Source organism: Thalassophryne amazonica, chromosome 7 (genome assembly GCF_902500255.1).
Source record: "Thalassophryne amazonica chromosome 7, fThaAma1.1, whole genome shotgun sequence".
Lineage (NCBI taxonomy): Eukaryota > Metazoa > Chordata > Actinopteri > Batrachoidiformes > Batrachoididae > Thalassophryne > Thalassophryne amazonica.
Window position 1 is genome coordinate 89499649 of NC_047109.1, and position 14103 is coordinate 89513751.

At 43.2% G+C, this 14103-nt stretch overlaps 1 protein-coding gene across 1 annotated transcript in view; it reads left to right on the plus strand.

Annotated features, from left to right (window-relative positions):
- Positions 1–974: 974 nt before the first annotated feature.
- The window catches only part of chn2 (chimerin 2), a 123365-nt gene continuing 110236 nt past the window's right edge, over positions 975–14103 (plus strand). The window contains exon 1 of the mRNA XM_034175008.1: positions 975–1379. Within this exon, the coding sequence (XP_034030899.1) occupies positions 1247–1379 (133 nt within the window). The 5' untranslated portion in view covers positions 975–1246. The remainder of the gene's footprint in view (positions 1380–14103) is intronic.

Consider the following 14103-nt stretch of genomic DNA (forward strand, 5'->3'; position numbering starts at 1 on the left):
CTTAAAATTAGTACTTTTGCTCATATTTTACTACACAGTCATAAAAACTGTATGAATATCTAATCGAGTGTCGTGTCTTTTTTTTTTTTCATTTGCCTTGAATTTCCTTCTACAAGAGTGCAGTGGGCCCCAGACCTGGGGTCTAAAGCTGCACCCTTAACATTACTGACTTTGTATCCGAGGGCTCTCTTCAAGATGGTGACCTTTCCTCTCCTCAAGTACTGCCTTTGATCTCCTGCCCCACTTCTCAAGTTTGAGTAAGTGAAGCAGTGAGAGATCTTTTTCTTCTCCCCAATGGACCAATTTACAATGATGCATTTTCACTGGATTCTTTTAGCCCTTTGATGGTGTTGTTGCTGGGGTCCAGCATCAGAACTATCTGGATGATACGCTGATCTGGTGGATGACCCAGCTGAGTGCTGCTACAGAGGAGATGTCTCCCCACAGCACTAGGAGAAGTTGCACCATTTTCTTCATACGCCCTGGTGCTTAGGCGCTTTGTGGAGGTTTTAGCTGGGGTTTGTTTCTTTTGAAACATCCTCATACCAAGATCTCTCCTGGCAAACCCCTTCACAGTGGGACCGATGACACTCGAGACTCGTGTCCAGTAGGAACTCCAACCCACCTGCCGTGTCTGTATGAACCACCAGGTGGTGCTAGAAATACATCTTGATTTTGTCTGTTGGCGATAACTATGCCAACCCAAATCCAAAGGTACAACAATACTATGCCCTTTTTTTGCATACTCATAAATCCAATGATTGGCTTCAAAATAAATAACTAAATAAATAATACATAAAAAATAAGCATTGTGGACTCTTTTTTGCTTTCGTTCTTTCTTTGTCGAAATTCCTTATCCTCTACATATCTGGCAACATCGCTCCAAACTTTCACTTTAAGAAGGCGCGTCGACGCTGCAGTGTTTATTACAACATTTAAAGTGGCACATGGAAACCGTAGCTGAAGTCTTTTGTATGGCACAAGAGCGCAGACCTAAATACTGCGAAGAAAAGCCGCGGAGAAACTGATCCACGACGCATATTTCTGGAGGTTGCCTGACTATTTTTATCCGCCCGGCGGCGGCGGCGCGGCACGGAGCGGAGCGCCGCTCAGCGAGGCGCACGGCGGGGAGAAGGAGCGATCTGCTGATTCAGAGAGGATCCTCAGGGCTTTTTTTTTTTTTTTTTACGAAACCGCACAGGGCAGGAGCACCGAGGTGAGGCGCCCAGGGACGACCAGGAGGTGAATGAAATGGAAGTTCCTCCGGGGACGAGCTGCTGTGAGCGTGCCGTGGCCGAAGCGGAGTAACCGAGCTGTGCGGCGCATTGGGATGGCAGCATCCAGCAACTCCAGCCTCTCAGGTTCATCCGTGTCCTCTGGTGAGACTTCACAGTCGCACATCGAGGCTCTGCATCCACTTCAACCACGGATAATAATAACAATTAATAATAAGTGTCTTAAATCTAACTTTTGTCATTCACCATGAATACTATAGGCAGTGCTGTAGGACTGAGCACATAGTTTAATTTGTTCTTATTTAGCATTAAAGGGTTCCGCTTCCAACAGTCACAAAAAATAAATAAATTAAAAAAAACGAAAAGCATCATTGGAATCACTGGAAGTCTTTCCTGTGGTAAAGGATTCAGTGGTTGTACACCACTCTGAGTTTGCATGTTATTATTACTTTGCTAATCATTTCCATTATCCCCCTATTGACTTTCCACTTGGCTAACTTTAGGGATTATTCTTGGCCTACACAGAGCACCGCTTCCCAAAAGTCAGAACCACAACATGACGTTTTCTGACACAGTTTAAATCCTGAGATGTCATGGTCCAGTGACATGTAATAAAGTTCTTTAGGCCTGCAACTAATAACTCTGCCAGCTCACAGAGGAGGAGTCGAGGTTATCTGATCACCTCTGCTTGGTTATTTATTTGGCTTTTTTTTTTTTTTTTTGCTTTTTTTTTTGCCTGTCAGGATATCTCAAAATAAGACCGGTTCTGACAACATTTTGCAAAGACATGGTCCAGGTTAATGGTGATTTTTCCTTTTCCTTTTCCTCATCATTCATGCTTTATGAAGTCACAAATATCTGATAGGGGAAGTACAAAGCTTTGACTGCCCCCTCTTGGCTCGCAGCAGTAATAATGAATCTGCTCTCTGAGTTCCATTCTTGTTTCGATTGCTAATTAATCTGCCAATTGTTATTATGATGAATCAGTTAACTGTTTGTCCTCATAATCTATGAAAATGGCTTTGAAAAACTCCACCATCATATTTCTTGCCATTTTAAAAATACAAATTCAGCAAAAACACTTTTTCTTCCATCACTCAGATAAAAACGTATCACATTGTTAGGTTTGCAATCACATTTAAACAGCCTTAAAAACAATTAAACCAGTCTATGTTTGGTGTGTTTAGCCAAAGCCAAAGATTTAAAGCCATATTACATCTCAAAAATAATATATGTTCTATTTAGCCATTGATTTAGATCAGTTCAAAATAATAGTATATCTTTTAAGCCATGTTTAAAATAATTCAATAACAGCTTAAATCCAGTCCACTTTTGTGCCATAGCAGTTTAATTCAGTTAAAAGCAATGTATCAAAAGAAATAAAGCAGAAATTTAGCATATCATCACATATGAGGGCCTGCTGTTGTGTGGGCCGCCAGAAGAGGAGGTACTGCTGGCCCACCACCAGAGGGCGCCCTGCCTGAAGTGCGGGCTTCAGGCACGAGAGGGCGCTGCCGCCACGGACACAGCCGGGAGTGACAGCTGTCACTCATTATTTCCTGACAGCTGTCACTCATTCTTCATCATCTCACTCCATAAAACCCAGACGTCATCTCCACCTCATCGCCGAGATATCGTACTTCTATGGAGGTAACTTTCTCTGCCTATATTGATGGATTCCAAGAGCTATTTTGTTGCAGCTGTCTAACCAGAGGACCGGCGTGGGTCGCGACTGTTTCGTCCTACTTCCCGTCAGATAAGTGGTTACACAGACGCTGCACGAGTGTGTGTTAGAGGTGGAGGTGACATTCCCACCGTTGTTGTTACGGGGTGTACACACACCCACACTTGACTGTCTTTGCTCTTCGCCAGCAGTACCAGATCCGACAGTCAAGGACGGTGATCACCTGGGAATTCGGACTTGGCAGCTCCAGTATTCACCAGGTTCGGTGGCGGCGGAAATCGTGTGGTTCCGGCTCTTCTCAGGACAGACGTCTTCTATCCTCGAGCCTGCCCACACGTCACCTTTGTGGATTGACTGTTATCAGATACTGAGATTGTTTGTATATTCGTTGTGCACCTTCACAACATTAAATTGTTACTTTTTGGCTCATCTATTGACCGTTCATTTGCGCCCCCTGTTGTGGGTCAGTGTCACTACACTTTCACAACAGGATATCTCGGCCAGCGTCATGGATCCCGAGGGGCGTCACCCATCTGTTGGACAGCCAATGGAAGAGCAGGGTGCACAGGCGTCTGCAGGAGGCGTGCTCGGTGAGTTGCAGCAAATCCTCACCGCCTTTACCGCTCGGCTGGATTTGATGTCCGAGCAAAACGTCATCCTTAATCGCAGGATGGAGGCTCTCACCGCACAGGTGGAAGTGCGCGATCAGAACGCTGCTGCGGCTCCTCCTCCTGCTGACCCGGTGCCGGATATTAACATTCCACTGGTCGGTCAACGAACCCCCCCACCATCCCCTGAAGCATACATAAGTATGCTTCAGGGGATGGTTGGAGAGCCAACCACCAGCCTCTACTGGTGGTTGGCTCTCACTGCGGTATTGTATCACTTCCTGTTCCGGAGCACAGCGGTGTTTTTCTGTATCTGTTAGCTGTTTAATCTGCGCAGTTAGATTGATCTAGTTATCTAGATTACGATTTGTTTCCCAGTGTAATCTTTACGTGCCTTAACTAAAGCACTCCTTCTGCTGAATCACCTCTAAATTATTTACACATTATTCACTTTGCGTGTTTTTAGGAATCCGCTAGCTTAGCGTAGCTACTAGCTCTTAGCCGATTTAGCATGGTGGCTTCTCCTGTCTCTCCCGCATTTTTCTGCTCTGGGTGTGAAATGTTTAGTTATTCCTCGGCCTCCTTTAGCAGTAACGGTACTTGTAATAAGTGTAGCTTATTCGTAGCTTTGGAGGCCAGGCTGGGCGAATTGGAGACTCGGCTCCGCACCGTGGAAAATTCTACAGCTAGCCAGGCCCTGTAGTCAGTGCAGACCAAGGTAGCTTAGCCGCCGTTAGTTCCCCCCTGGCAGATCCCGAGCAGCCGGGAAAGCAGGCTGGCTGGGTGACTGTGAGGAGGAAGCATAGCCCTAAACAGAAGCCCCGTGTACACCGCCAACCCGTTCACATCTCTAACCGTTTTTCCCCACTCGACGACACACCCGTCGAGGATCAAACTCTGGTTATTGGCGACTCTGTTTTGCGAAATGTGAAGTTAGCGACACCAGCAACCATAGTCAATTGTCTTCCGGGGGCCAGAGCAGGCGACATTGAAGGAAATTTGAAACTGCTGGCTAAGGCTAAGCGTAAATTTGGTAAGATTGTAATTCACGTCGGCAGTAATGACACCCGGTTACGCCAATCGCAGGTCACTAAAATTAACATTAAATCGGTGTGTAACTTTGCAAAAACTATGTCGGACTCTGTAGTTTTCTCTGGGCCCCTCCCCAATCAGACCGGGAGTGACATGTTTAGCCGCATGTTCTCCTTGAATTGCTGGCTGTCTGAGTGGTGTCCAAAAAATGAGGTGGGCTTCATAGATAATTGGCAAAGCTTCTGGGGAAAACCTGGTCTTGTTAGGAGAGACGGCATCCATCCCACTTTGGATGGAGCAGCTCTCATTTCTAGAAATCTGGCCAATTTTCTTAAATCCTCCAAACCGTGACTATCCAGGGTTGGGACCAGGAAGCAGAGTTGTAGTCTTACACACCTCTCTGCAGCTTCTCTCTCCCTGCCATCCCCTCATTACCCCATCCCCGTAGAGACGGTGCCTGCTCCCAGACTACCAATAACCAGCAAAAATCTATTTAAGCATAAAAATTCAAAAAGAAAAAATAATATAGCACCTTCAACTGCACCACAGACTAAAACAGTTAAATGTGGTCTATTAAACATTAGGTCTCTCTCTTCTAAGTCCCTGTTGGTAAATGATATAATAATTGATCAACATATTGATTTATTCTGCCTTACAGAAACCTGGTTACAGCAGGATGAATATGTTAGTTTAAATGAGTCAACACCCCCGAGTCACACTAACTGTCAGAATGCTCGTAGCACGGGCCGGGGCGGAGGATTAGCAGCAATCTTCCATTCCAGCTTATTAATTAATCAAAAACCCAGACAGAGCTTTAATTCATTTGAAAGCTTGACTCTTAGTCTTGTCCATCCAAATTGGAAGTCCCAAAAACCAGTTTATTTGTTATTATCTATCGTCCACCTGGTCGTTACTGTGAGTTTCTCTGTGAATTTTCAGACCTTTTGTCTGACTTAGTGCTTAGCTCAGATAAGATAATTATAGTGGGCGATTTTAACATCCACACAGATGCTGAGAATGACAGCCTCAACACTGCATTTAATCTATTATTAGACTCTATTGGCTTTGCTCAAAAGTAAATGAGTCCACCCACCACTTTAATCATATCTTAGATCTTGTTCTGAATTATGGTATGGAAATAGAAGACTTAACAGTATTCCCTGAAAACTCCTTCTGTCTGAATCATTTCTTAATAACATTTACATTTACTCTGATGGACTACCCAGCAGTGGGAATAAGTTTCATTACACTAGAAGTCTTCAGAAAGCGCTGTAACTAGGTTTAAGGATATGATTCCTTCTTTATGTTTCTCTAATGCCATATACAAACACAGTGCAGAGTAGCTACCTAAACTCTGTAAGTGAGATAGAGTATCTCGTCAATAGTTTTACATCCTCATTGAAGACAACTTTGGATGCTGTAGCTCCTCTAAAAAAGAGAGCTTTAAAATCAGAAGTGCCTGACTCCGTGGTATAACTCACAAACTCGTAGCTTAAAGCAGATAACCCGTTAAGTTGGAGAGGAAATGGCGTCTCACTAATTTAGAAGATCTTCACTTAGCCTGGAAAAAGAGTCTGTTGCTCTATAAAAAGCCCTCCGTAAGCTAGGACATCTTTCTACTCATCACTAATTGAAGAAAATAAGAACAACCCCAGGTTTCTTTTCAGCACTGTAGCCAGGCTGACAAAGAGTCAGAGCTCTATTGAGCTGAGTATTCCATTAACTTTAACTAGTAATGACTTCATGACTTTCTTTGCTAACAAAATTTTAACTATTAGAGAAAAAATTACTCATAACCATCCCAAAGACGTATCATTATCTTTGGCTGCTTTCAGTGATGCCGGTATTTGGTTAGACTCTTTCTCTCCGATTGTTCTGTCTGAGTTATTTTCATTAGTTACTTCATCCAAACCATCAACATGTTTATTAGACCCCATTCCTACCAGGCTGCTCAAGGAAGCCCTACCATTATTTAATGCTTCGATCTTAAATATGATCAATCTATCTTTGTTAGTTGGCTATGTACCACAGGCTTTTAAGGTGGCAGTAATTAAACCATTACTTAAAAAGCCATCACTTGACCCAGCTATCTTAGCTAATTATAGGCCAATCTCCAACCTTCCTTTTCTCTCAAAAATTCTTGAAAGGGTAGTTGTAAAACAGCTAATTGATCATCTGCAGAGGAATGGTCTATTTGAAGGAGTTTCAGTCAGGTTTTAGAATTCATCATAGTACAGAAACAGCATTAGTGAAGGTTACAAATGATCTTCTTATGGCCTCGGACAGTGGACTCATCTCTGCTTGTTCTGTTAGACCTCAGTGCTGTTTTTGATACTGTTGACCATAAAATTTTATTACAGAGATTAGAGCATGCCATAGGTATTAAAGGCACTGCGCTGCGGTGGTTTGAATCATATTTGTCTAATAGATTACAATTTGTTCATGTAAATGGGGAATCTTCTTCACAGACTAAAGTTAATTATGGAGTTCCACAAGGTTCTGTGCTAGGACCAATTTTATCACTTTATACATGCTTCCCTTAGGCAGTATTATTAGATGGTAGTGCTTAAATTTTCATTGTTACGCAGATGATACCCAGCTTTATCTATCCATGAAAGCCAGAGGACCACACACCAATTAGCTAAACTGCAGGATTGTCTTACAGACATAAAGACATGGATGACCTCTAATTTCCTGCTTTTAAACTCAGATAAAACTGAAGTTATTGTACTTGGCCCCACAAATCTTAGAAACATGTGTCTAACCAGATCCTTACTCTGGATGGCATTACCCTGACCTCTAGTAATACTGTGAGAAATCTTGGGAGTCATTTTTGATCAGGATATGTCATTCAAAGCGCATATTAAACAAATATGTAGGACTGCTTTTTTTGCATTTACGCAATATCTCTAAAATCAGAAAGGTCTTGTCTCAGAGTGATGCTGAAAAACTAATTCATGCATTTATTTCCTCTATGCTGGACTATTGTAATTCATTATTATCAAGGTTGTCCTAAAAGTTCCCTAAAAAGACTTCAGTTAATTCAAATGCTGCAGCTAGAGTACTGACGGGGACTAGAAGGAGAGAGCATATCTCACCCATATTGGCCTCTCTTCATTGGCTTCCTGTTAATTCTAGAATAGAATTTAAAATTCTTCTTCTTACTTGTAAGGTTTTGAATAATCAAGTCCCATCTTATCTTAGGGACCTCGTAGTACATATCACCCCAATAGAGCGCTTCGCTCTCAGACTGCAGGCTTACTTGTAGTTCCTAGGGTTTGTAAGAGTAGAATGGGAGGCAGAGCCTTCAAGCTTTCAGGCTCCTCTCCTGTGGAACCAGCTCCCAATTCAGATCAGGGAGACAGACACCCTCTCTACTTTAAGATTAGGCTTAAAAACTTTCCTTTTTGCTAAAGCTTATAGTTAGGGCTGGATCAGGTGACCCTGAACCATCCCTTAGTTATGCTGCTATAGACGTAGACTGCTGGGGGGTTTCCCATGATGCACTGTTTCTTTCTCTTTTTGCTCTGTATGCACCACTCTGCATTTAATCATTAGTGATCGATCTCTGCTCCCTCCACAGCATGTCTTTTTCCTGGTTCTCTCCCTCAGCCCCAACCAGTCCCAGCAGAAGACTGCCCCTCCCTGAGCCTGGGTTCTGCTGGAGGTTTCTTCCTGTTAAAAGGGAGTTTTTCCTTCCCACTGTAGCCAAGTGCTTGCTCACAGGGGGTTGTTTTGACCGTTGGTGTTTTACATAATTATTGTATGGCCTTGCCTTACAATATAAAGCGCCTTGGGGCAACTGTTTTGTTGTGATTTGGCGCTATATAAAAAAATTGATTGAATTGATTGAATTGAATCTTCTTCAGTTTGTATGTGTCCATAAATGTTAATAAAGGCACTTAACGAAACAAAGGTCGGATACTTCATGACAACCACCAACCCAGAAGAAACAAAACTCTCACACATTGGAGGCATTTTTTTGGCAACAGCTCTCACGGGCCGCTATCCCTGTGGAAAATCATCAATGAACGTAAGACGGCTAATCTACAAGTTTAGCTGTCGATGTGAAACGGTGATAGACGGATAATGCTGGGTGACTAACTGTAGTCGACTAAGTATGTTTAGTAGACTAGACTGCTTCATTGAAACCCGGCCTGGACTATTTTCTTTTGGCTTTCTCCCATTGTGCTTGGGGTCACCAGAGATCTGGTGCAGATTCACATGTTGACTTGACCAAATAGTTTCACTTAATGACCCCTGAACTTCCTGACTCAACTCCTGCAAGGAGATGGGGACAACCATCTTGATCTGATGATGTTCTGGCTCACTAACCACTTACGCCAGCTGTGTTTCTGGCCTTAATCAATACATGATTCATTCTTTATCAGGTTTGTTGCTGACTGTTTTCTATCAGCCAGCTAATGAATGACTAACTATTTCTGTACAATAGGTCATGTCACTAAAGTCAGCAGTACAAGAACACTGCATTTCGATAGGGCTTTACAATACAACATGATGCAGGTGCTCAAAGTATAGTATATCTACATACTGTATGATAATATATAAATTTGGTGTTCAATTCCCGAAGGATGTGAAACTAAAAATTAGACCGTCTATGTTTTGCGAGGGTATGAAGTACAAACTCCACTATCACAGTTCTGTTTGATGTCGAAGTCGAACCAACAACCACTCAGCATGCGTGTGGCCATGAGAGGCTTTTTAAAGGCTCAACACTTGGGTTTGGTCTTTCTGCTATTTTTACACTGCTTTGAAGACTCATAGCAAATGAACAATCATGCTTTCCCCCCACTTAAGATGTTAAAATAAGAGCGTTGCATGTAAGGCTACCCCGTGCATTATCACTGACAGCGTTTGTTTACTCTCTTTGAACCACAGCACATAGCTGGAGTCACATTTCCCAAGGTGATCCAGTCAGTGACCGCACGCTTCTCCAGCCATTATCTCACGTACGTGTTTGAGAAAGCACTGGATTTACTGTTTGACCACTGCCGCTTTTAAGAGGAAAAGTCTTTTCTTTCTGTGGTTTTGTAGGGCCGTCCATTACTGTTGGGCTCTCAATATAATTATCAGGGTTACAAGCTGCTGTTGCTGCTGTTGCCAGAGATAGAGTGGCCATCACAAGGGTATTATTATTTTCATGCACAGCGTTTTGCCAGTCAAATGTTTGAATAATCTTGTCTGTGAGGCACGTGATTCAAAAATGGATCTCTGCATGTTAGGTGCAAGCAAAATGCTGTTTGTGCATTTTCCCCCCAGCTGCTTCTAGTAATACAGTAAGTCCAAGCAGTTTTGTTCTGAGTCTGTTGTTTATGACGTATTTCTATGAGAAAAGTGTGTTAACAATTTCATCCATCCTATCTGGTGGACAGAGTGTGACCGATGGGAAGCGTTTGTGTGGAGACAGAGATGTCGAGAAGAATTTGGTGACAAAATACCGGTGCAGAAGTGCAGAATGCCGACTGTATATGCTGGGTAATATACTGTACATAGAGCCTGCTGAAAGTCGAGCTTGGATGTAATTGGCTCACATTCACTTTTTTGTTTCTGCACGGTTGCACGTCTTGATGCAATGGAGAGAATTATAGGAGGTTGAGCAACACAAACCAACTGAACAAACAACTGGATACTAACCAGTGACCTAAGGCAGTGCTTCTCAATCCTTCCTCAAATACCACCAAACCTACTGTATTTTCACACAGGAATAAAAGTCACACCTTTTTTCTGTATTATCAGCTCATTAATTGGGGTATTTTTATGCACTGTTATACTGTACTTATTATTATAGGCATTTATTCTTTTATTATTACGTCCAACAAATCCATCCATCCATCTGTTTTCTTCCGCTTTATCCGGAGTCGGGTCGCAGGGCCACTGCAGCTCAAGCAAAGCCACCCAGACCTCCCGCTCCACACACCCCCCCCCCAGCTCCTCCGGGGAACCCCAAGGCGTTCCCAAGCCAGCTGAGAGACGTAGTCCCTCCAGCATGTCCTGGGTCTTCCCCGGGGCCTCCTCCCGATGGGACGTGCCCGGAACACCTCTCCAGCAAGGCGTCCAGGGGGCATCTTTTCCGGATGCCCCCTGGACGCCTCGATCTGAACCCGAGTGGTGTTCAGTTGTTGGACTTCTGCTAGTCACAGTTTGTCCATCACGAACACCATGTTCGAGCACAAGGGTGTCCATAAGTGCACATGGCACCAGGACACCCTGAGCCGGAGGTCGATGATCGACTTTGTACTTGTATCATCTGATCTTCGGCCACGTGTCTCGGACACTCGAGTGAAGAGAGGAGTTGAGCTGTCGACCGATCACTACCTGGTGGTGAGTTGGATCCGCTGGGAGGGGAGGAAGCCGGTCAGACCTGGCAGGCCCAAACGTATCGTGAGGTTCTGCCGGGAATGACTGGCAGAACCCTCTGTTAGCGAGGTCTTCAACTCCCACCTCGGAGAGCTAAAGTCCAACAAATCATCACTGTTTATTTATTTTCTGTCTGTCTATCTGACTGTCTGACTGTTAGCAAGATTACATCAAAACTACTGCACGGATTTTGGCAAACTTTTCACCACAGATAGATATTAGACCAAGGAAGACTCCATTAAATTTTGGAGGTAATCGGAATCCGGGTCCGGATTCTAGATCAAGTTTCACTTTATATAGGCTTTGAAGGATTGCGTCAAAACTACTACACGAATTCTCACCCAATTTTTCACCACGGACACATATTAGGCTATGGAAGACTCCATTAAATTTTGGAGGGGATTTGGATCCGGATTCTGGATCTGTATCCAGAATTTGGATTATATATGGTGGATTTATATATGCTTTGAAGCATTACATCAAAACTACTTCATGGAATCTCACCAATTTTGCATCACAGATAGACATTAAGGTATGCAAGACTTCACTGAAGTTTGGAGGAGATCTGGATCTGGATTCATTTTCTGGATCAAGATTTCCCTCTATATAGACTTTGAAGGATTACTTCAAAACTACTTCACAGATTCTCACCAAATTTGCACCACAGATAGATATTACAGCAGGGTGGGCAACGAGAGCTGGAACACTGCAGGTTTTCCCTGCAACCAAGGTTTTTCCTGCTGATGAGCTTCTCCCCTGAACATAAACACCTGATCATTAATGAAATCACCTGCTGAGAGACATGATGATTAATGAAATAGGGATAGGGGGAGGTGTGAAAACAGGCAAACATACCAGGACCAGACTTGACCAAAGCGACATAGTGGAAAAACACATTAAAATCCCCAACAAATGACCCCACAACAGAACTTGGATGTTGCTTACCTGAATGACTAAGATCCTGCACTGACAGAAATACAGTCTACATCTGAATTTTTGAGGAGGCCACTTTGATGAATGGCAAACATCTTGAAGGCAAATAGAAGGTCCCCTGGTTCAGAGTGGGCTTCTGGAGATGTTATACCTCAGTGACTGAGATCTTGCTTCGACAAAACTACACACTCTCTTTTTTGGGGATGCTGAGCTACACCTAGTTGTTGTATATTCAGTTTGTTATCTCACTGCTGTGAACATTGAGTTCTATTTAGTTGTCTCAGTTGCATCTTTTCTGTTATTGTATGTTCTGCCAATCTTGTGTTGTGCTTTCTCTTCTGTCTTGTTAGATTGGCTACAACAGATGGCCACCCCACTGAGTGTGGTCTGCTTGAGGTTTCTTGCTGTAAAAATAAAAATGGTTAGGGAAAGATTACTTACTGTTATCAATGTGTTTGCTTATTAAATTGGTAAGGTCTGCATCTTACACATGTACAGAGCTTTAATGTGACATGTTTTAGCCACTTTATGAATAAATTTGATTGAATTGCACATGCCTGGGCAGCACAGTGGCTTAGTGGTTAGCAATGTTGCTTTACAGCAAGAAGGTCATGGGATTAATTCCCACCTGTGGCCTTTCTGTGTGGGTTTGCAAGTTCTCCCAGTGTTTGCGAGGATTCCCTCCAGGTGCTCCAGCTCCGCCCACATCCATAGTAATGCAGATTAGGTGGACTGGAAACTTGAAATTGTCCGTAGGTGTGCGTGCAGGTATGAGTGTGTTTGCTTGTCTATATCTGGCCCTGTGACAGACTGGCATCCTGTCCAAGGTATACACCACCTCACACTCTATGACTGCTGGGATAGGCTCCAGCTGCCCCTCCCCCCCATGACCTTAATTGAAGTAAGTGGTTGAAGATTAATGAGTGTGCATGCCTTTTGCAGAGAAGAGTTGAACTACCAATATACAGAACAGATTTGATTTCAGGTGTGCGCTTCAGGCTACCTGTGTGTGTCATTGGACAAGACTCTTCATCTGGATCATCCCGGTCCACGTGTAAATGAGTACTGGCCTTGGCTGGGAAAGTAGCCTGCTATGGCTTGGTGTCCTGTCCAGAGGGATTGGTAAACTACAACCCCAATTCCAATGAAGTTGGGATGTTGTGTAAAATGTAAATAAAAACAGAAAATAAAAACAGAATACAATGATTTACAAATCCTCTTCAACCTATATTCAGTTGAATACACCACAAAGACAAGATATTTAATGTTCAAACAGATAAACTTTGTTTTTTTTTTGTGCAAATATTTGCTTATTTTGAAATAGATGCCTGCAACATGTTTCAAAAAAGCTGGGACAGTGGTATGTTTACCACTGTGTTACATCACCTTTCCTTTTACCACACTCAATAAGCGTTTGGGGAACTGAGGACACTAATTGTGAGTGTCATGATTGGGTATAAAAGGAGCATCCCCAAAAGTCTCAGCTGTTCACAAGCAAAGATGGGGCAAGGATCACCATTTTTGAAAACTGCATGAAATAAATAGTCCAACAGTTTAAGAACATGTTTCTCAACATTTAATTGCAAGGAATTTAGGGATTCCATCATCTACAGTCCATAATATAATCACAAGACTCAGAGAATCTGGAGAACTTTCTACACGTAAGCGGCAAGGCTAAAAACCAACATTGAATGCCAGTGACCTTTGATCCCTCAGGCGGCACTGCATTAAAACACATCATTGTGTAAAGGATCTTACCGCGTGGTTCAGGAACACTTCAGAAAACCATTGTCAGTTAACACGTTCGTCACTACATCTACAAGTGCAAGTTAAAACTCTACCATGCAAAGAGAAAGCCATACATCAACAACATCCAGAAACGCTGTCGCCTTCTCTGGGCCTGAGCTCATTTGAAATGGACAGACGCAAAGTGGAAAAGTGTGCTGTGGTTTGATCAGTCCACATTTCAAATTGTTTTTGGAAATCATGGATGTCATGTCCCCAGACAAAAGAGGAAAAAGACCATCCAGATTGTTACCAGCACTAAATTCAAAAGCCAGCATCTGTGATGGTATGGAGGTATGTTAGTGCCCATGGCATGGACACCTTACACATCTGTGATGGGACCATCAATGCTGAAAGGTACATTCAGGTTTTGGAGCAACACATGCTGCCATCCAAGCAAGCAACGTCTTTTTCAGGGACGTCCCTGCTTATTCCAGCAAGACAATGC